At 32.7% G+C, this 24,253-nt stretch overlaps 1 protein-coding gene across 1 annotated transcript; it reads right to left on the bottom strand.

The window, feature by feature from the left end:
* Positions 1 to 394: 394 nt before the first annotated feature.
* Positions 395 to 23,361, bottom strand: ccdc22 (CCC complex scaffolding subunit CCDC22). The gene is given in 16 exon segments (NM_001025485.1): positions 395 to 1,711; positions 4,045 to 4,119; positions 5,506 to 5,565; positions 5,931 to 6,026; positions 6,180 to 6,287; positions 6,676 to 6,777; positions 8,886 to 9,002; positions 9,161 to 9,280; positions 10,993 to 11,184; positions 12,532 to 12,744; positions 17,610 to 17,779; positions 17,985 to 18,069; positions 19,822 to 19,928; positions 21,084 to 21,216; positions 22,669 to 22,846; positions 22,980 to 23,361. Coding segments are annotated over 16 exon segments (1,920 nt in total). The 5' UTR covers positions 23,030 to 23,361; the 3' UTR covers positions 395 to 1,597.
* Between the last annotated feature and the right edge of the window lie 892 nt (positions 23,362 to 24,253).

Genomic DNA, 24,253 nt, shown 5'->3' with positions numbered 1-24,253 from the left:
ATATCGGAAATAACTAGCTTATTCCAGCTGCATCGAGATTGAAAATCATACAACATTCATTGAAAACGTAAGGAACAGGGTGTGGCTAGAGTTTTGCAGAGGACTGTTTGACAGACTCAGAAGAATCCTGATCAAAATAACCGAATCACCGTTATATATTGTCAAAAACATTTCGGGTATAAAATTTAATTCCTAAACTTAATTGCAACTATGATTACAGAAAACAGGGAAAACAAAAACCACACGCCAAACACGTAAACGCAGATGGAACGTGTGGTTTTGGGACATTTTTGTGTGGAAAAAAATGGTCGTTATCACCTTTTACATCAAAAGAAGATTTCAACACATGGCCCACGTGACAAACAAGTGTGTGTGTGTGTGTGTGTTTACCCCATTTAGGCCTATGATTTTATTGCTTTTACTTTTTAAAAAGTTTCTTAAAGTAACATTTATATTAGATAGGAGTGTAATGTAAATGAGAAATATTTTGTCAAATAAGTTAATAACTTCCCAAGGACAGCAAGTGGAAAAATTAACATGTTTTCATATATAAAATCTGATTTGTGGTAAACCACAAAACATTCCTTTTGATGTAGATTCTGTATCTTTACTTTCTCCCAAATTGAGCAGCACCACTCAAATAATTACAGTAAACAACATCTTGACAAACTGAATGGTCAAATATCTACATTCTAAAGTCAAAACCTCATTCCTGATGCTAAATCAGAGATAGATGATTCCTCAGGAAGTTAGTCTGTCCTCAAGAAAATAACATCCGGTGACAGCTTGGTGAAATAACAGAACATCATGTTCAGAGATTGAGCAGATGCACAGTATACAAGTCATGGTAAATTACAAAACATTCGCTTCCATATAATCTCTAAAATCAAACATTCCAAAGACAGGCATAAACTATGAAAGTCTTGAAAATCATTTTGATTGGGACAATCATCAGTGTTAGTCAATCAGACACTTAAATGTGTTTTCCTACAGACAGTACTTCTTGTGACAGTATAACTTTCAATGATGAATATTTGAACCAAGATCAAAGGATCCATCAGAGCCAAACAAACAGATATGTTATCAAATGAATGCTTTAATACAAAACAGGTAAGCTGTTCATGAGTGTTTTAACTTGTTATCAGCCCACTATCCTCCAAGCACAATCAAACGGTCCGAAACTAGTACGGTTCATGAGAAGTTCAACCCATTTAAATGGACAACAGTCAGAGACCACGGCTAACTTTCAGAATATGGTTATCACTTTATAACAAAGAGGTTTTACCAAGCTGAAGCACCAGTACCGGTCCTTCCCAAATTATTGCAGTCCAAGCTTTTTGTTAAAAAACTGAATCTCATCACAATGATCAGAGTTAGCTTTAACTAATATTTCTTCAAATTTGTGTCATTTTGATGCAAAAAACTCTTGTGTTAAAACCCTCAATAAAGAGCTGAAAGTTGCTGACGTGATGAGGATTATTTCGGATGGAGGGCTGACGCAGATGGAGCCAAACCGTCGTCTCTCGAAGCAGCTCTCATTTCAGCAGGCCAGGGTTTCATTTTCTGGTACCGTCAAACATAGACGGAGAGACAGACCTCAGCCTTCCCGGATCTTGGCAGCAAGAGCTGAGTTCTCCTGACGGATGGCCTTGTAGTCTTCAAGGATCTTCTCTAGATTGCTAACTGTCCTTTTGCCATTTTCAGTCTCAATCTACAAAACAAAAACAAGAGATTCAAAATTGGTGGAAAGAATTTTAACAACTAGGGTGTTGCTACGTGCCTGTATGCTATTCTGGGTGGTTGCTTTCTAGATTGTTGCTACGCAGTTGCTAGTAACCATTATCGCAGTACTAGCATGTTACAGACAGATACTAAGCTAGTTTTCTAAACTAACAGCCAACAGATGGAACGGGTGGTTAACAGGGTACTATAATGACTGAACACTTTTTCAGCAGTATTGGTTCCCTTACGTTTATTAAAAGTGTTATAAACCTTCAAGCAAAAAAAGTGTATACAAAAATGAACTTTGAGTTAAAGCTAACTATTTGAAAACTGGAAAAAAAGCATAAAACCATGCATTTAAAGGGATAGTTCACCTAAAATAGAAAATTTACTTACCATTTACATACCCTTAATGTTTCCAAACTGTGAGGTTCTTTATTATGTTAAACATAGAAGATATTTTGAAGAAAGCTGAAATCATGTAACTATTGATTTCCATAGTAGTAAAACAAACACCTAGGAAGTCAATGGTTACAGGTTTCCAGCATTCTTTATAATATTTTTTTGTGTTCAGCAGAAGAAAGTCAAACAAGTTTGGAACAAGTGAAAGCTGAGTAAATGATGATAATTTTCAGTTTCTGTAAATCTACGCCTTTAATAAGGGAAATAACTAAAATCCCATACTGAATTATAAAATTCAATTAAAATCATTAGAGAAATATAAAAGAGCTCATTTCAAATTGTTTGTAACATCAACAGAAACAATGTATGTAATTTTTTTTTGCTATTTTATATATATACACATACATACATACATATATATATATACATATATACACATATATATATATTATGTTAAATAATACAGTTATTGAAAAAACTTAAGAGACCACTTGAAATTCTTAGATATGAGTTTGAGTAAACGCCAAAGGTTTGCTATATTTAATAAGAGTCTGAGAACATTTTTTACAAATTTCAAGCAAAATTATGTCAATATTAGGCATGGGATTATAACCATTTTCAAGGTATACCGCAATCTAGAAAAGTTAAGGTTTTAAAACAGCCAAAGATATGTGTTCAAAATTTTTTTTTTAATTAAATTGTTTTTTTGTTTTTTTTTAGAACAACAGTATCTCCAGCAGAAAAGATCTCCAAAGATGCCATTTTAAATTGTAAAGAAATCTGTGTGCTTGAAACTAATGAAGACAGCAGAAGTCTTATTTCAGCAGAAATTATTATTATTATTTAGCCTGACACGTTAACTGTTCCAAAACAGTATAAATGTTTCTCAAAAAACTATTTTGTGTTCAAAAGTTTTTGTTTTTAACCTAGACATTTAAAAATATATATATATTTTACAGCAGTAATCACAATACAGTGAAACTGTGATATTTTTTATCCACTTATATTACCAAAGAAGTGGATCTAATTGGATTTGAATTATAACCATTAAATAAAACTTTAAAACATATATTTTTTTTTATTTCATTTATTAAGTTTTTAGTTACAATACTCCTAAAATCATCTGCATAAATGCACAGATTTTTTTTTAAGAAAATTCTAAGCAGAAATGTCCAGAATCTTATACCCCATGAATCTTATAGATTACAGAATCTTACACCCCAGAATCTTATAGCCATTTTATTTCAGAAAATTAAAATTGTTATAATAACAAAATGTTTCTGATTGTTTTAACTGTCCTGAAGTTCAAACATTGGTATTGTGTATTATAAAAATGAATAAAAATATGTCTCAAACCACAGGAGTACTTTTAATATGCAAAAACAAATAATTATAAATAGTAAATTCTGAGAAATTGTGAATTTTTAAGTGTTTAAGTTCTATAGCTGTAAATACATAACACAGCAACTCTGATTGTTATTTTCGGCATGGAATCATGTGCCAAATAGTTTTTTTGCCTGAAGTCTACTATTAAACAATCATTTCATAAGTTTAAATAAAAGAAAAAAAGCATATGCAATCGATTAACACCCTAAGAGTTCACAAGGTTTGTTTTAAAGGTTTATCAGTGAATGTTTAAAATCAATTTCCCAATATATAAATGAATGGTGATATAACTTCCGGAACCAGTTAGTTGAGCTCTATAGTCTGGGCTCATTTAATCATTCTGTCAATGTGGGTCTATAGGAAGTTTTGCTTGTTAGAACTGCAAGTTCAATGAGTTACGAAAGACTTATCACACCAAGTCAGAACAGTCTGAGCATCTGACCTACTTTTCTCACAGTCGAAAAGTGACATGGAGGCATGTTTGTATAAGTCTTGACAAATGAAAGTGCCTCTAAATACTGGTTTGTCTCACACCTGTTCCTCCAGATCTCGGATTTCTCTCATGATGGTTCCTGTGTCCTCGATGGTCTGAATCAACTGAGTGCAGTTCTGGGAGCACAAAAAAGTTAGAATGATGAAAATGAAAAATCTCTTGCAGGAAAAAATGCTAAAAGCATGTAGTCGCTAAAGGCTCTTAACTCTTTTGTGTTTAATATGTTTTAGATGTTAAACAGATGGATTAAAGTACTGCTTATGACTAGAGCCAAAGACTATATAATACACAAGACATGTCGCTAATACAGTTTTAAATGAGGAAAAGTGTAACTTTCAATTTAGTTACTGAAGCCCGCCTACTAGTACTGAGGCCAATCGATGATGGCTATAGACTGACGTTTCTCTAAGGGAGAAGCTGAGACCAGACGCGTGCTTTTATGACAATTTATGTGGTCAACAAACCAACTGGAATCTCAGTGAATAATTGCTTCACAGACATAAGTATATCCACATAAAGCTTAAAATCTCTATTTTTAATTGAACCCATTACACTTGAAAACAAAAGCATTTTAGTTTTGTAATCTGTATAAAACTAACACGAGGTAAAATCAATCCTGTCAAATGCACATCACATGACAGCAACTACTCAAACAGAGTGTCACTGTCACTTCTAGAGGAGATTCTCAGTCAAGACCAAGTTGTTGATTACTTTAGAAGAGTAGCGCGATCTGACAAGGCATTATTCGGAGGATGATAATGTGTAAAACAGCCATAAATGAGGTTGGTGTCGTGATCTTGTTCCTTTTGAGTGCGCATAAGCATTTATCTTGGGCAACCTGAACATTTTTTTTCTGATTTTGTTTGGTTTGAACGTTTAAAACTAGACTTATGACATGGTTGTTGTTCAATCTTATTGGTTTCTCCAAATATGTCATTTAATCGGAAGCTTGGCTAACAGTTTTGGAGAATGTGATGTCTCCCAATCATGCCCACGCATACTGTACTGCCAAAGACGGCACCGAGTGAAATGTCTTGCCTTAAATGGACTTTGCCAGAGTATAAAAAGCCACTGTTGTCTCATGGATTGAGCACATAATGCCTCATGATAGGCCCACACGGAATCTGCCTATCAAATCTTTGTTTACAAAATAAGTGGAGCTAATTGGATTTGCATTGTAAACATTAAATACAAGTAAAAACATTATTTTTTAAAGTTTTTAGTAACGATACACCAAAAATTGTCCACATAAATCCACAGATTTTTTTTACAGAATTCTCAGCAGAAATTGCAAAAAATGTCAGTAGATTCTGTCTGGCCCCACTCATGACACATGACAACAAAGTGTTCAACACAGCGCCTACATTTAGGAATACAATTAATTTATAGACAAAATTATAAAAATTTTATGAAATCAATTAAGACCAGATACATTATCAAAATGCATTATGTATTATGTATATTTATTGGCTAACTTTATCATGATATTCACATACACATACCTCATGTAAAGCAGCCAAATACTTGTAAGATTTGCGGACGGATTCATCTTTCTTGGCGTCCTGTTTTAAAAAAAATTATATAGTATTAAATCTTGAACCTGTTAGAGAGTCTTAGAGTGAGTTTCCATGAAAAAGATTCAACAAGTTATTAATGTCTGATAGCGAACACATTTGAGGTAATCTAAATAATACTAAAAAAACTGATTTCAAGATAGACAGAAATATGGAAGAAGAAAATATTTGATTGATAATTTTACACCGTAACAAAACTGTTATAATATTTTACCATATAGGTGCGATTTGTTTAGTCTTTCATTACATAAAGAGACTTCATAACATTGAATCTTACATACACCAGTCTTTCAAATGGTAGCTTATACACGTTTATTTATTCATTTTTAAAGAACGTAATTCATATGACAGACCTTAAACACCAGTTCATCTGTGACGGCAAATGTTCGGTCCAGTTTCCCCGTCAAGCCGTTAATCTCTTTCTGCAAGTCCTTTGTGTCCGACAAAATCTGCAGGGGGTCGAATAATAAGGTCAGAGGTCAAAAGCCTTCAGAAGGGCTGCGGACTTCAAATGTGAAGCTAATGTCTACAGACACAGGTCATGAACTCAAGATGAAGTATTTTATTGCAGGCTAGATAAAGGGTTGAATTCAATCAGAGACCTTAGTGATTTCCTCCTTCTGTTTCTTTATGTTGCCGACGATCTCTAAGATCCTGATGGTGTAGGCAGAGCGAGACACATCTTTAGACAGCGTTTCAAACTCTGTTAGCTGGGGGAAAAAAAAACATTTTGAGGGGGAGAACTTAAACAATCTGAATGTTAAACCAACACACAATAAATAACTAACTTTACTTCTGAAATGCTTTTTTAGACAACACGTACATTTGTCTGTTTAAATAATATGAGACAATAGGACTGTTTCTGGTGTGTGATTTAAATATTTAAGTGAAGTTTTTTCTTGGACCAATGATATTTGAAGGGGGGTGGGGTTAATCAGGACATAAACTCATTACCATGGAACAGGTGGTTTATTGCACTTAGTTTTGTTTGTGTGGCTGCCTGGTCAGAACATGGTGAAAGTGGTAAATGCATTTCATAAATATTTGAAATGCAGAGCTGAGAGGTAAAATAAATAAATAATCAAAATGTCTCCATACCAGCTGCTTGTACAGGCTTTCCTTCTTTTTGGCCTCCTCGGCAGACTGTCGGATTTTGTCATGCAGGTCTTTGATCTCTGACAGCTTCCTGGAGGACTCAGACTAGGGTGAAAGTTTACATAACAGAAATGCAGACAATAATTTAAAGGTCATAATTTTGGCTTCATGTCTACTACTAAATATACCTTCATCAAAATACTGTGATTAAAATAAAGATACATTCAACAGTGTAATCACAGGCTTTTATACACAACAAAAAATTGGATAACCGTGTTTGTTTTTTGACAAAATACAAGATTGATGACATGGACATCGTTAAATATAATAATATAAATTAAATGTAAAAACACAACTACAGACTAACATATATCATCAATGGCAAGCAGAAGGATGTTAATCATCATTGGGAAACATATATGAATATTATGTAAATTGTTTGTTTTTAAACATGTACTTTTAAATTTTATTACTATTATTATTATTATTGTGTTGTTTTATCATTATTTATTTTTCAATGTTTCAATTCATTATTGTTTCTATTATCTAAAAATTATTTTAGTTACGCAAAAATAATATTATATATTACAGCAGTTCTGTTTGGTTCTCGAATCTGATTGTTTGATATCTGTGAGATATTAAAGTAATATCAGCACTTGTACAGTCTCTTCACCTTTGTGTATTACTCCACCCACACGAACAGCAGGCAGAGGACTACAGTTCAACAATTGCAGCTGTTGGACAATATAATGTACTTTTGACTCTGCCACAAAATTGCATCAGAGACCTCATAATAGGTTTTTAAGGACAAAAATACATTTTTTTCAGCGTAAGTTTCAAACTACAGCTTAACAAATCATTAAAGAACAGGTAAATCACATTCCAAGTCGATCTCTCTTTTTTGTATTTTGTAGTGCTGCATTTACACTATAGTAATTTGGTAGTGTTTGCTCTGCTCTAGGTTTTTCGGGGTTAATTATGCTGATCTCCTGATTGCAACAGAGAAATACTGGGAAATCTCTGTAGATTGATGACATTTTATGCTGTTCCGCCTTATATTCTTGAAATGTCAGCAAAATCAAAATTTGTTGTAACTTTAGACATTATGCTAACAAATTTTTCAAATACTAGCTCTAAAGTGATGTTTGTGTAGTAGCAACTGTTTCTGCTGTTCTGACGCCACCTGCAGATGTGAATGAACGGAACAAGAAAGTAGTTCCTCTGACAAAACGTTTTTTGAAACCATCCATGTTACTTTTTTTATATACACAATTATGCCGTCAAACTGTTGTATAAATGCAATATCACACTTATAGCAGTATACAATATACAGCCATATCATACTGCTAAAAGGGTGATATTACTCATATATATATATATATATATATATATATATATATATATATATATATATATATAAATAAATAAATATATATATATATATATATATATATATATATATATATATATATATATATATATATATATATATATATATAAATAAATAAATATATATATATATATATATATATATATATATATATATATATATATATATATTTTTTTTTTTTTTTTATTTAATCAAGCTTGAGCTTGAAAAAAAAAAGATTAAACAAAACAATTTTTCTCAATTTTTTTTTACAACAAAAATAAAAGGCAAAAATTACTTGCAAGTATATTAGACGTGTTAAAATAAATAAAAAACTCGCAACAGAAAATAATAATAAAACAGAAAATAAAAAAACTGCCAATTTAAACTGTTAATCAAAACTACATTAGTGATTTACTGATACAACTTTGTGATGCTCTAATTTTTAACATAAAAAATATGTTAAAACATAAAAAAACATAGAAAAATTATATTCCATTATAAATCTTAATTTTTTTTGGAAATAAAATTCTCCAAATTTTAGCAATAAACATATGAATGAATAAGTCAACCCTTCAAGAAAAATTAAAACTGGTCAAATCATTTGGTGAAGCTCTTAAGGATTTGCCCTAAAACTAGATTAAAATTATTAGGAAAAAACAAATAAAATTAAAAATGATGTAATTTTTTTAAATGACTAGTTATTCTCAAACAACATATGTAAGATAAACAAACCAGCCAGTTATTAGCTGATAAACAAGTAACTAAAATGACAGAAAAACCATATCTAGACAGAAGCACATATGACATGTTTTTTTCTATATGGGTGGAGAACACAAGGCACCTCTCTGTTGCTGCACAGCTCTTTTAGCCTGCGGTGCTCATCAATCAACGGGACTCTGTGTTTCTCCCACTGTGAGGCCAACTGAACCACTCGTTTAGAGCTGGACTCCACCAGACTCTACCAAAACACAAACACACACACAGAACAGACAAACACAAACATGCCATCAGTCACAGGCTATTATATGTGCTTTCATTGTGCTCCTCTGTGCTGTTATGCCAGCTTTTACTGTTTTCCTTATGATGGCAGATGTGAACGTGGAATGATTTGTGTACCTGTAATTTGAGCAGGTTGTTTTCAGCGTCAGGAAGAAGGTCAATGGTCTGTCTTTTTATTTTGACTGAATTCTCCCTCTCAGCGTTAGTCACTTCTCTCGTTTGCAGCTCATCTGTCACCTAAAAACAAGAAAAAGTGTCAGCAAAGTTTTTAAAAAAGTAATGCATTTATTTATTACTCATGGAAGAATTTAAAAATTATTTCCTCATGTTAAAGTTGTTACATCATTAATTATGCAATATAAAGTGTGAATTACTATGCATCCAATATAATGTCTATTAGGGCAGCATAATATATATATATATATATATATATATATAAATAAAGTTTCAGCATCGATATTGTAATGTGATCACTCGCAATAGTCACATCACAGGATATATGCAATGTTGAGTTTGCATTGTAATTCATCATTTGCATATCTTTTTGAAGCCTGTAACCTGAAAAGCATTTATGCATAAGAAATTACACCATTTTGTTACCATAACTATGATTGATTCTATTAAATAATTTGTATTTTTATCATTCAGTTAATGTACTTGAATACCGTTAGACTCGCCGCACATGCGATTACAAAAATGCACTGCAAATAGCACAGACCACAAAAATGTGTTAAGGACCCAAACATTTTTATGGAGATGCATTACCACTGGAGAATCATCCCAATCGATCTAACAATATAAGTTCTTTCCAAATAGAGATATTAAGTAATCTGGTAAAATTGTATTTATATTGCAATATAGATCACAAAATTAAAAATATATATATAAATATCGCAATGTTAGAATTTCCAATATCATGCAGCCCTAAAGTCTATGTGTGCATCTCAATCATCTCCCTAGTTGATCAGGGAAACTGCCATTTTGAAAGTTTTCTTAATTATAAAAGACAAGCATAGAACAAGCTAATGGATTACACTTAAAATAATAATAACACTAATTACAACAATAAAATAATATAACAATATATTTTTTACAATTTTAACTAACCAAACAAATAATTGAAAATAAAAATATATAAAGAACAGGACAAACAGGTCACCAGAGAAGCCACATAAAGCTTTTACATAATTCTTACATAATTATGTCCTTTTTAATGACACCTATACAGTTAAATTTTTAACAGAGCTTATAATCCTGTCAGAAATAAAAGTGGGAAACAAGTGTAATGAATAGGACCAGCAGCAAACAAAAGCATATATGGTAGAGCAGCTTTAAGCCCATAATGCTTAGTAAATACCTCACATACTGCCTATAGGGAAACAAAAACGTCATGCTCATTTCCAAGCACTCCAAAGTTGCTTATACACTGATCTGTTTACCTGTATGCAATAACCATTCAGACCAATTCTTATCAAACATATCTACAGTTTGTCCAAGACAAAAAGATCATTTTCTTAATAACAAATATGTTTTTTTGCAATCACTATCCTCTCTTCTTTGGCTCTTCTCTATTTCCTAGTTTTTCCTTTTTTTTTTTACAAGCAACCATGGACATTTTGAAAAGTTATTTGAGCATTAAATGTAGTTCACAATCAAATGGATTTTTAAAATTGATTCATGGCAGAAATATTGTGGGTATATGAAACAATCAACATTTTATATCAATAATGTACTTTAAATAACCTTTAAAAAACTAATGTCTGAAAACATCAGCTCTGCTGTTGTTCATGAAAATGAGTAGTGATGTTGTGCAATGACGATGTCCTCATGTCACCACCAGTGAGCCAAGGTCCTTCCTGTCCTAAACAGTGCCCTAAATTACTTTACACAACCTAATTGTTCACACTGTCAGATCAGGGAACCACTCTAGATTTCTGAGTGGACATTACCTGCTGGATGGACACCGTGAGCTGCTTAATGTCTCCACCCACTTCTTCCATTTGGACGGAGAGTTGTTGCAACTGTTGCTGCAGAGCAGAGAGTTCAGCTTCCTGCTGAGCCTTTAGATCCTCCTCTGACTGCTGAGAGCTGGGGAGAGCACTTGCTGCTGCTGCCATCTGCTGGACGGCTTTCTCCGGTTCCTAAACAAACAGTTAACAGTAAACATTCATTTAGTTTTTTAGTTACAAGCCTAAACATCATAAAACTATGATACAGACTCCAAGGAGGAATAAATAATGTGGATAAAGGATCTTAATAGAACTTGAATATTATAAACCAAAAGACTTTTTACAGGGTTCATACACATTTTTACTTCAAGTAAATTTTCATGACCTAATGTGTATGCAATGTCTATATATACGTGGTAAAAGAAAAACAAGGCATGCTCAAATTTATTACAGCATATCGTAAAACACGAAACAATCTATTTTAGTTTTTATTTATATTTATACCCATGCAAAATTGAATTTGATGATGTTTATACCGCACTAATAATGTGCGAGTATGTGATTGTCCAAGGACAAAAAAAGAAGTAAATAACCTATTTTCAAGCATACAGATATCTGTTTTCCATGACTTTTCCAAAACTTTGTGATTTTTTCTGTTTTTACAAAACTTTTCCAGGTCTGGAAAACATCATGTCAAAATTCCATGACTTTTCCAGGTGTTCCATGACCGTGTGAGCCCTGTTTTTATTTGTCAAAAACCTATTAAGCAGATGTATAAAAAGTAATAATAATTCAAATGAATAAATAATTGTCTTTTGAAAGGATTATTAATAAATGTTAAAGCTGTTTTGTAATGTATTGGTTGGCATAATAAACATCTATTTATTTATTATTTGTGAATAATTAATAATAATAATAATAATAAATGTTTTGAAAGGCCATCATTTATGAGGTTGTACAAGTACATTATTCAGATTAAAAACATTATTATTATGTTTTCAATTATGTTGTTTCTTCTCCATCATCTTTTTATTATTAATATTAATAGTAAAAATAAGAAATTGTTTTGAAAGGCATATTTATATTGATGTATTATAGTCCATTACATTAAAAAGAAAACTAAAATAAAAAGTCAGTACTGTCGAGAAAGCATATTTTAAGGACTATTAATACTATCTACATCTGTCTCTCCCTAGATTACATGACAGTCTACCGACGGGCTGCTATTTTTGCTGTGAGCAACACGTTTACAGTCAGTCAATACATCAAATCAGCACTTTATTTTTACTCAACACAAAAATAGACATTTCTTTTGATGGATCTTTCAGTATGTATTTCTAGAACATTTCAATGCCTAGAAAGCTTAAATAAAAATTTCCCAAAAACTTAAAAGCTAACTGTCCTGTAATTATATTTTATTTTCCATCACATGTATGATATTTTCCATGGCTGAAAGCAGGATTACACAATGTTGGATTTTCCAGTAAGTGCGGGGCTCCTGGCACATCACTGTGTGAGCAAACACTATCTGATATGTACCTGTGTGAAGGTGAACTTCTCAGTGTGGGTGAAACGTGTGCCTTTGGTCAGCACATCTCCTCCAGTGGAGGCTCCACCGAATGACTGCAGCAGCTCTGCGAGGTCAGAAGTGGAGCGCGTGGCTCCGTGTGTGTCTGGACGAGGCTGAGCTGCCGTTCTAAGCTGCTCCTCGATTCGCTTTTGCAGCCGGGCTTTCTTTCGAGATCTGTACTCCTGAAACAACAACAGACAAGAGGTGTTGTCACGATACAGGAACTTCTTTGAACTTTGAAACAATAGCAATTGATGTTTGATAACATTTTTGGTACCACTGAGAATTTGTCACAGCATAAACATATATAGTTGAGGGCAAAATTATCAGCCATCCTGTGAATTATTTCTTCTTTTTCAAACATTTCTCAGGTGATATGTAAAGAAGTAATTTAATTTTCACAGCATTTCAGATTATATTTTATTTTGGCCGGAATAAAAGCTGATTTTTTTTTTATTTTAAAAATAAAAGGTCAATATAATTACCCCCCTTAAGCAGTATTGTTTTTAAATTCGATAACAAACCATTGTTTTACAATGACCTGCCTAATTTGCCTAATTAGGCTAATTACCCTAGTTAAGCCTTTAAATTGCACTTTAAGCTGAATACTACCATCTTAAAAATATCTAGTCAAACAATAATATGTACTGTCATCATTGCAAAGATAATAGAAATCAGTTATTAGAAATGAGTTATAAATTTATCATGTTAAGAAATATCCTTCTATCCTTTAAACAGAACTTGGGGAAAAATTAAATAATTAATTTAACAGGAGGGCTAACAACTCTAACTTCAACTATATATATACAACAATATTTATGCACGTTTTTAATTCTATATAAAAAGGTAAAAGAATTAATATTTTCATTAATTGTCTGTTCAGGAGAGTTAAAAAAAGTTATAAAAGAATCAGGATTAAAAAAAGGAGTAATATAAAATATTTGTATAGTGCATCATTTTGAACCATGTAGCTTTCTAATAAATTACATAATTCTTCATTCTAATTTCAACATTACAGTAGTAACTGTGATAAACAAATAGGAAAATTACCACAAATAAGACAAAAAAATACAATAGAGGTAATATATGGATGAAAACAGCACGCATCATTCTTCATTTAAGAAAGTTGAGAAGAAAATATGATTCTATTCACCACTAGGGCATTATTGAGTAAACTGCTATCTTGTATTTGTAACGTTTTACCATATTATACTTGTAGTTAAAGTACACTAAATTCTTATAAATTACATGTAATTGTTCCTACAGTATGTACGAAGTCTGATAAAACCACATCTTTCTCCTTTGGTCTGACATTATGGAATAAAATTAGTGTAATTGTGTTAGAAACAATTCCTTCTCTAAATATTTGTAAAAAATCTTTTGAAGTCTTGTGTCTGTGTGTCTAATTTTGTATCTAAATCTTTTTGTGCTGCCATTTTGGCCAGGACCCAGTTCTCAATTCATAATTTCTGATAAAATAAAGAATAAATAAAAATATAAATGTAGTTTTTAAATGTAATATTTAATTTAATTCAATTTAATTTAGCAACTTGGATATGTTAAAATTTGTAGGTGAGTAAATTTACATATCAAAACTTGTCGGAAATGTGGCTGGCCATTTTACATATTTCATTTTTTAAAAAGGAATTCTGCTACTCGTATGCTTCCATAATCTTACGGTGAATTATTATTTTGTTACTGATTATTTGACACACATTTTGCTCATCTGTTTTAAAACATTTTTTAAGATATCAAGAGATGTACTAAAATTATAAGAGGACATTCTCTATTGCATTTGCTATTAACCTTTAAACAAGCATTGAAGATCACAGTATCAACAGCCAAAAGAGTGAATGTAACCTCTGGGTAAATAGACAAAGTGAAATTGTGGTGTGCTGTAACGTCATGACAAACTGCTTCAAGTGACTGAATAAGAGAGTAGCTGAGTGAGTAACAGGAGATGCAGACATTGGAGAGAGATAGAGAGAGAGAGAGAAAGAGAGAGCGAAAGAGAGAGAGAGAGAGAGAGAGAGAGAGAGAGAGAGAGAGCGAAAGAGAGAGAGAGAACATTACTAGTCAGAAACATTGTTACAAACCATCTGAATGAACGCAAATGTACAGTTGCAGATTGTATTGTATTTTGTTATAATAATATTTTTTTCATTATATTTTTTAATTCTCATATTAGTCCTTTTTATTATTTTTGTATATATTTATCAAAATTTTAATTGTTTGTTTGGATGTATGTATTATATAATAAACCCATAGGGATTTTATTAATTGTTTATGTAATCAGCAATATTTTACAAGTCATGCCAAAAAGCCCTGCTTAATTATTAAATTAAATTAAATTAAATCCAATAATTTCTAAAATTCTGACTTCTATAAAAAAACTTTTGATGACATAAGAGACACTAGTGAGTTCAACAGACCGACAACAAGGCACCAAAATGATGAAAAATCCCCATCTCCAAGAGAAGACTTTAAATCAAATTCTTGTTAACATAATCATAACATGTTACTACCAGGTGGAAACAGCAATGCTTCTTAAAAATACATGCCGGACCCTTGGAGGGCGTCTAGGGGTCAGACAATAGTGCAGTGTGAATTGGAGGGCAGGTGAGGTGAGAATGTGGTACTGGGATGCGAGAGGGCAGCAGTACACTCACAGCACACATACATGCTGAATATCACACCACTGTGAAAGACATCTATGTGCTCCATCCTCGTGTTGATACATGCCTTTACCATAGAGACGCCATCAAGAAGAGCAGAACGGCAGCAAAAATATTTACATGCTTGTGTTACTGTTATTATCAAGACGGGGAGCCTAGACGTCGTGCTCAGAGAGACGTCATGCTGAGGTTGAATGAATTAAAGATCAATTTAAATTTAAAAGCTGCCAATTTATTAAGCTATTGTTATACTACATATATCATTACTATTACAATATAATATTATTATATATACGTTTAATATAATGCTTTAATGGGAAATAAGCACTCAGACTTTCAATTTTCAGTGAGCTAGTTCAAGCACTTCCGGTGAATTCATACCGGTGGTCATACCATTACAAAATAGCGGGGTTTAAGATCTGATTTTTTTCTAAATATCTATGATCTTAAGTGTCTGAATGATATACGATAAATAAATGGTCCTCAGATCAGACAAGAAGCACTGACTTAAATTCCATTGTAAAAAATATAATTTTCCACAGGATTTTCAATGGAGTTTCTACGCTCGCCTGCTGCTCCTGATAGCGCTTGCGTGTAAACTCAATTTATGTTTGAACAACTAAATTAATACTTAAGTCTAGTAAAATGATTGTAACTGAATTACATTACATTCAGATGAACCTTTCGCCGGAAGTTTTTTTCGTGGCTGAAAAAAACTAGCTATGCATATACCCCATTAAAAAAATGATATGATACATATTGTAAAACTTGATACTTGTCATACTGACCTAGTTTGGATTGCATTTACAATCACATATTTTACATTGTCTACGCTTAAAAATATAGAGCTTAAAATATGCCAAAACAATCTGAATTTGAATTGTGTTCATTTGAATTATTAACAATTGTAAATTAATAAAATTGAATATTATATGCCATTAAAAATGGTTTTGAATTTCTTTATTTGTATTTCTTTCATAACTTGAATATAGAATATCTAAATTTTAATACAACTGAACTTTTATGGCAGATTTTTATACTGACTTTTGGTGATCATCTACTCTTCCTTGTTGATGACCCCTGACCTACTTTCTGTGCTATCTAAGTTTCTGGTTTTGAATTTTAGAATATTAAATTTGATGTTATGAATTTTTTCATCTTGGACACTTGAAACTGTATTTGTACTAACTTGATATCTGCATTCTAGGAATTCAGAAAAAAAAAAATTTGAAAAAAAATGAAGTTAGAAAAAACGCCTTTAAAAACCTGCCTTAAATTCAGTGGTCTTAAATGTCAGATCTTCAATATTCAAGTTAAGAAATTCTATTTCAAAAACATTTTAATGGCGTATAAATGTTCAGATTTATAAAACTACAATTGTTAATAATTCAAATGAACACTATTCAAATTCAGATTGTTTTGGCATATTTTAAGCTCTATATTAAAAAAATAAAGAAAATAAACCTGAAGGTTTTTGCCGTTTTGACCAAAGTAAGTGTAGTAAACAGTATAATACACTGTTTAATACATACATATTTATCATTTCAATTGCAAAAATGCATATTATCTATAAACATTTCAGCACTGATATTATGAATAAGAAATATTAATAATTCATGACTACATATTTATATGCACTGAGGGCAACATAAGATAATGCATGATGACTGATTTTAATTAACTTTATAATGAAATGTTCATACAAAGAGTTTTGCAGTGAGTTAACTCAAAATTTTAAATTCTGTCATCAGTTGTTCAAGTTATTTTAAGTTCTCCTAAAAGTAAAATTATTTTACCCACCTTATTTTCTCACCCCCATGTAATTCAAAAACACACCTGACTTTTATTTTACATTGTAACAAATTTAAAAAAAATCTAATGGGCTGACAAACCTGTAAGTAACTATATGTAAAGTAAAATTGTTCGAAGACTTAATTAACAAAAAGTTTGTCATTGGTGACAGAAACAAATCTAAAAAATAATTATAAATATTACACTTTATTTACTTATAAGTTTAAACTATTTAGGGTGGCCACAGTGAAATTAACCGCCAATTACTCTGCCATATGTTTTACGTGGCAATGCCCTTCCAGCTGCATAATATAGATATAGATTATAAAAAAGTAGGATTATAAAAATAAGTTAGAGTTACATAAATTAAAACGAAAACCAAAATATATTTTTGAATGAAAAGAAAAAATAAATTGAAAATAATAGAAATACTATAATATAAAAATAATCCCAAAACAACTAAGCCTTGAAGAACCAAGACGGATGACAAGATGCCTGAACAATAACTTAAAATAGTAATGGCAGATTTTAATTTTTGGTTTGAAATCTCCATTTCAAACTGAAGGTGGAATTAGAAAAACCTCTGGTGTGAGTCTGGATAGGAGGCCTTGGCTGTTCCATTCACTCTCCCATTCTTGGGCGGCACTGAGTTCAGAGATGTGGTTCTCCAGGAGGGATGCTGGCACTGAGGCAGGCTGGGAAGGCTGGGCGGTCACAGGCAACAAATAATTCCTCCAGTATTCTTGCACCTCTGAGAGAATTCACAAAGAACATCAAAACCCTACTAATGTTAGATGGATGAATCATAAGAGCTGAATTTGTTTTTTGTCAGATTCCTCAACGGGGTAGTCACACTTCAGGGGCAAGTGCCAACAAGGACAATACCACAACGTAGAAGACATATCACAGCAAATCTATAGGGGCTTGTTGGGTTAATCAAGTAAAAATGAGCTTGCCTTTTGGCTGTTTCCTGGAAGAGACCTTCAGTGAACATGGGAGGCTCAGCGGCTGGGCGTGGAAACTGTGGCAGGGGCCAGAACTCTAAAATTACATTCACATACACATGTCATTCAGTTAGTTAGCATGGAAGATGCTTCTGTACCTCTGTAACAGAACATGTGTTATTCTTGAAAATCTCACGTCTCATTTACGTAACCATTCAGTTTCTGAGATCATAATAGATGACTTGTTGAATGCATAAATTCGGTATGAATAAAAGCAAAAAAAAAATACAAATAAATAAATACATCAATAAATGTTTTTTTTTTTAAAAACTTCCCCGTTTCAATGTTTTGTTTTTTTGTCCTTAAAGTTTTCAAGTTGATGTAATTATACCACTGGACAAACATGGTGATATATTTACACTACCAGATAAAAGTCCTGTCGTCGATCCCAGTTGTAAGAGCAAAAAATAACTTAACTTCTCGTTATTTATTTGGAAAAGTAGCAGTTGAACTGTCATCTGTTGAACTGCATCCCAATCATTACAAATTCTGAAGACCACCTATTGAAACCCACATGGACCCAAAATTCTCACAAAAATTAGTCAAGTTTGGTTAAGATAAAATCTTGGTTTGGGGTTACATTCAGTATGGGGCCGTGCAAGAGATTTGTATAGTGAATGGCAACATCAACAGCCTGAGGTATCAAGACATTTGTGCTGCCCATTACATTACAAACCACAGGAGAGGGCAAATTCTTCAGCTGGATAAAGCTCCTTCTCATACTATAGACTCCACATCAAAGCTCCTGAAAGGTCAAAGTGCTCCAGCCCAGTCACCAGACATGAACATTATTGAGCATGTCTGGGTAAGATGGAGGAGGCATTGAAGATGATCCCAAAGAATCTTGATGAACTCTGGGAGTCCTGCAAGAACGCTTTCTTTGCCATTCCAGAAGACTTTATTAATGAGTTATTTGAGTCATTGCAGAGATGTATAGATGCAGTCATCCAAGCCCATGGGAATCATACACAATATTCATTCTTTTTGCACTGCACCATATTCTATACTGTGCATTATTTCTGTTAAGTGACAAGACTTTTAAGCAAAGTCAGATCTTACTGTCATAAATAAATAATTAAAATTCAAGGCATCATATTTTATTTTGGTAAAATAAGTGTAATCTAGAGGCCTTTGCCTTTCGTATAAGCCACTTCTGATACTAACTGATCAACTAAAAGTCAAGTTATTACCTGTTGTTCAAAAAACTTGGATAGGTGACAAGACTTTTGTCAGGTAGTGTATAGACACACACTATATAGACCAATGCAAAATTCTCAGTTTCTCAGGATTGTATAATTACATTTGTGTAATGCATATTACATGTTTAATTATGATGACATTTCTTCAAAATGTAAAACAAAACCCTTGTTGTCTAGCTGTCTTTTCAATTAAACGCTGCCATTTTTAGCCATGTTATATTCATTGTTTATACAGGTTTACTTTAACCAATTTTTTAATTAGAGATGATTTGGAAAATCCCTATTTGGTGGAGTAACCCTGATTGTTAATCCCAACAATGAAAACATTTGTTATTCTGATCATATGGCGCTTTAAAAAAGAATAATGGGGTTAGCAGAATTATGTGGTCAATTAATGCGTTACCATAGCTGTAACTACAGTAGTCAACATTTTTTTATTTATTTTTTTTGATTGACTTTGAATGTTGACTACTGTAAAATTATAAATATAAATATTACTACAGTGAATTACTAGTATGTATTTTATGAGAATTTTGCATTTAAAAGATGTTCATACATTAGTTTGAGCACTGAATTTCAAGTTTATATACCTGTGTTTTGCGATGAACAGGAAGTCTACAGGTCGGTGGAAGCCAAGGCACTGACAACTGCGCTTTAATTTGAGCAGCGATGGCTCTCTGCAACAGCACAGACTTTCCTGAGAGAGGAGGGATAAATGTAGACTATTGTCAGAAAATAGTCTCATTATTCAGATTCATTTAATTCAATAATCAGAACAAAAACATGTGATGGCTCAAACATAGGCAAGCAAACTACTCTGAAAAAACAAAGTAAAAATCAAAATGCGTTTGCTTTAGTGAGTCTGAACCGGTATCCAGCTGTCTTTCTAATTACATTAACAAGTTATTAACTAAAGTTGACTTTGAATTCTTTCCAAGATAATAAAACATATTAAGCAATCAAAAGTGTTGAAATAATATAGGATAATTAGGGGGTATAAATAATTTCTAGTTTATTGAAGAATGCTGGGAATAATGCTGGGCGCTTAAAGCTCTTATATTAACACCCTAGTTAATCACATCACAAACCACACCACTTCATTATAATTACACAAGCAGAAATTCATTACTGATGTTAGATAATAATACCATTTAAACTGAGGCGAATCATTGCAAATCTCTATAACACAATTTATTATAGCAAAGAAAAGATTGTGAACATTAATTTAAAAAATACTCAATCATGTTGACTCCTGTTGGTTGAAATTTGTCCAGTGGTTAATAAAAATACAACATTGTCATATTGATTAAAAAGAAATTGAACTTAAAATTAGTATTTATAAACTTAGCAATCGATTTAAACTCTAAGAAGTCAAAACTGTGTGATGATAACTTGAGATATTAACTGCAGGAAATATTTTGGCAGGCAAAAAAAAACTTTATTTTTCCTAGCGGAAAAAAGGGGCTTTGATACCAGCAGATGTAAATTTAAATGTTACAATGTGTATTGTAACTGGTAGATGAATAAATATTCTGCACTGAAAAAGAAATAGTGACAGATCTTTCACTATTCTAAAATGGTTAATTGCAAAAGAAGAATATACATGATTTAGTGGTCAGACACAGGCATATCTGAAGGTCAATTTGAAGAAAGCACTAAATGACTGAAGAAGACCAGTAAATGTCACGAGTGAAGTCTGACGTTAGTGGAAAATCTAATTATTTTTAGCTGATTACATTTATGGGCTTTAAAAAAAGATGAAGCAGAAGAAAAAGAAATACATGTATGAATTTCATATTAATATCAGAGTATATGCCAAGCATGCTAGTGTAAAAACAGTATTTAAAAGTACCTGCAGGCTGGTCTGAGGCCTCTGCACTCTCTCTGGGCAGCCTCTCAACCAGAAACATGAACAAAGAGCGTATCTCTGGTTCATTGCTGTAGAGAAATGTCTGGTAGCCAATTTCTCCTTTAAATCCAACATCCTAAGCATAAAAGGCAAAGACATAAGCACAAAGTCAAAAAAATTGATTTGATGTGGTAATAGTTATTAATGTAGGCATATTTACTTCTTATCAGTGCAATCTCATGTATAAGAAAAATATATAAAAATCTGCCTTTTAATCTGGGTTAATCTAGTTTGAGTTATGTACAACTAAATGGCATTTTACTGGTGATGACTAATACAAATTTAATTTTTATTAATTTTTACATTAGAAATTTTGTATTGTGTGTATTGTATTGTGTCAGTTAAACCAAAAGATTCATGATCATGGCTAAATCAACAGAACCTGGCTTACATATAGAACCCATAAATATATTAGAAATTATACATCTGTAGTTTTTCTTCTTTATATAACATTTGTGAGCCTTTTTTAATGGAATATTTTCCCCTTGCCCCATTATTTCCAACCCAAGTAGAGTTGATGCAATTGATGAATATTTATTTAGAGCAGGGCTGCCATGGTATTTTAGGTTTTTAAATGATTTATTTATATAAATGGCAAATGTGAAATTGTCAGATGTCTCTGTGACGCTGCAAATGAAATCCCCCTACGGAGACTCAAAGATAACTAACTAACTAGAGGGACACCTGCCTGTATCTGAAGTCCAAATGACGGTGTTATAGTGTTGACATTCATAGTAGATTAAAATTATCTTGTAGGTAAACAATGGACTTTTAAAAAAAAATTAACAAGGGTGGTTTTGCGATTAATAATTCATAATTGAATCAATCTGCTGAGCTTTTATTCAGATGACATTTGTGACCTTTTTTTCTGGAACATTTTACCCATGCCCTATTATTTCCAACCAAAGCAGTCTCATAATTGCCTAGCAGAGTTGATGCAGTTGATGGCCCGTATACTTGATATTTATTTAGAGTAGGTCTTCTAAGGTACTTAAGGATTTGAAATGATTTATTTAAACAAATGCCAAATGTGAAGTTGTCAGATGTCTATGTGAGTGTAAGCTGCAAATGAACCAACCCCCCCCCCCCCCCCCCCCCCCAAAAAAAAAGTTAACCAACTAACTAGAGGGAAGCCTGTCTAGTAATACTACTTATGAGACAAAATGACAAATATTATCCATTACTGATATAATTGAAACAATGTTATAATAATAAACATTCATTTTCTTGTGTCACATATAAATGTCATCTGAATGATTCATTCATTCATGAATTATCATTTGCAAAAAAAATCTACTAATATTTCATCAAATGTTTAAAAAATTCTTTATTTACCTAAAAGATGATATTAATCTACTATGAATGTCGATAGACTCTATACAATAACACCATCGTTCAGACTTACAAAGAGCAGAGCTGATTCACCACCAGTAATGCATTTTCAATGATTATCAGCTGACAGTCAGATGTGAGGGGTCAAGATGACTCAGGCACACAGAATGACATCTAGGCTTCGTGTGTCTCTCACCTGACAGGCCTGTGCCAGGCTCATGCCCAGTCTGAAGCGGGCAGACATGCCAGGGGGCAGCGAGTGGGACAAGCCATTGCCCACTGCTGGGTCGATCACCCGAAGGCATCTGACCACCGCCTCCACGATCAGCTCACTGGTGAACTGCTTCACACTCTGAACATCCTCGTCAATGTCTCTGGAAGAGCACAAACACAAATATGTCAACATAAAATAACTTTATTCCGTCCAAAGATACAAATCAGTCCACTGAGGCACAGAGGAAATGACTTGTCACAACTGAAGGGACCTGTTAGATCTGAGATACTTACGTGCCCGCTTGTCTTAGAGAGTGAATTAAAATCCTATCGACTTCTTCCATCACGGAACGAGATCAGATAAAGCTGCTCGACTGTCTTCCGTAGCAATATTAAAGCCCCACCGCGGACAAGGCAAATGAATATCATAAGGCTTCAGCAAACCCCCAGCATCGCTTTCACTACAGCCTGTGCAGGTCTGCAAACCAGGACGACCGTTCGGCTGCCATGGCTACATTTCAAAACGCAGTGTCAAACGAGCCGTTTAGTACTTTTCACCGCATTCTTTAGCAAAAACGGAGTGTCAAAATAATAGCTTTTTTCAGTCTGTCTCTTCAATATCAGCTTTTTCTGGAGAGGAAGTCATTACCTAGGAGTGTCCGACGCAGTGTATCATGGGACGTGGAGTTTTAGAGCTTTGAGACAGCAGTACTGGACTACTCATTTAAAACTCGAGTTCCCGACAGGCAGAGCGCGTTTTGATCTCGTGACGAGAGCGACGCGTAAGCACGTGCGCTGTCCAGGACCAAAGTGAAATGTTTGAGATGTTTTTGTAGGGCTTGAGAGAAAATCAGATGATTCAGATCATAACAGTCGTATTAGTGACACATGCTTGATCAGAAAGCAGAAGCTAATTATAAACTAATATTATTAGTGTGGAATTTCAGTACAAGACTAAGCTGTGTTTAGACGATTCGAGACATGGATATGAGTATAATGATTTATAGTAGTTAATCTTTAAGGAGCCAAGTAAAACGATAACTATTAAGACTTTTTTTTAATCCACAGCGTCCTTTAATATGCTGTTCTTACAGCACTATTAATTTAGCTACAAATCTGCAGTGTTTAAATAATTTATTGTTGACTGACTTGTCTTCATTCCTTAGAATAGTCCATATTTTTCTATTTTTTTTTTACTTGTTTTATGTATTTAAATGTATTAAATCATTACAAAAATGTATGTTTGTTACTTGATTCACTTTGATCAATACAGGTTTATAAAAAATGCTAAAGTCTAACATTGTTATTTATTTACAACATCTTCTAAAGACAGATGTTGCTTCTTTAACCCAGGACTGAAATGTAAGTATTTTCAGTCACTTCTTGCCCTAAAGCACAGTTCAAGCACACAACATATGGTGATTTATCATGTGACATAGCACCAATACATTTTGGATCACCAAGGTCAGTTTTACTCAATGCGTTCACACATCATCATATGTGCAGAGTTACTGTTTCAGTGTGTTAAGTCATACGCTTTGGTTATTTAAATAGAGATTGAAATTATG

Source organism: Danio rerio, chromosome 8 (assembly GCF_052040795.2).
Source record: "Danio rerio strain M-AB ecotype USA chromosome 8, GRCz13ab, whole genome shotgun sequence".
Lineage (NCBI taxonomy): Eukaryota > Metazoa > Chordata > Actinopteri > Cypriniformes > Danionidae > Danio > Danio rerio.
This window is presented reverse-complemented; position numbering and strand designations above follow the sequence as displayed.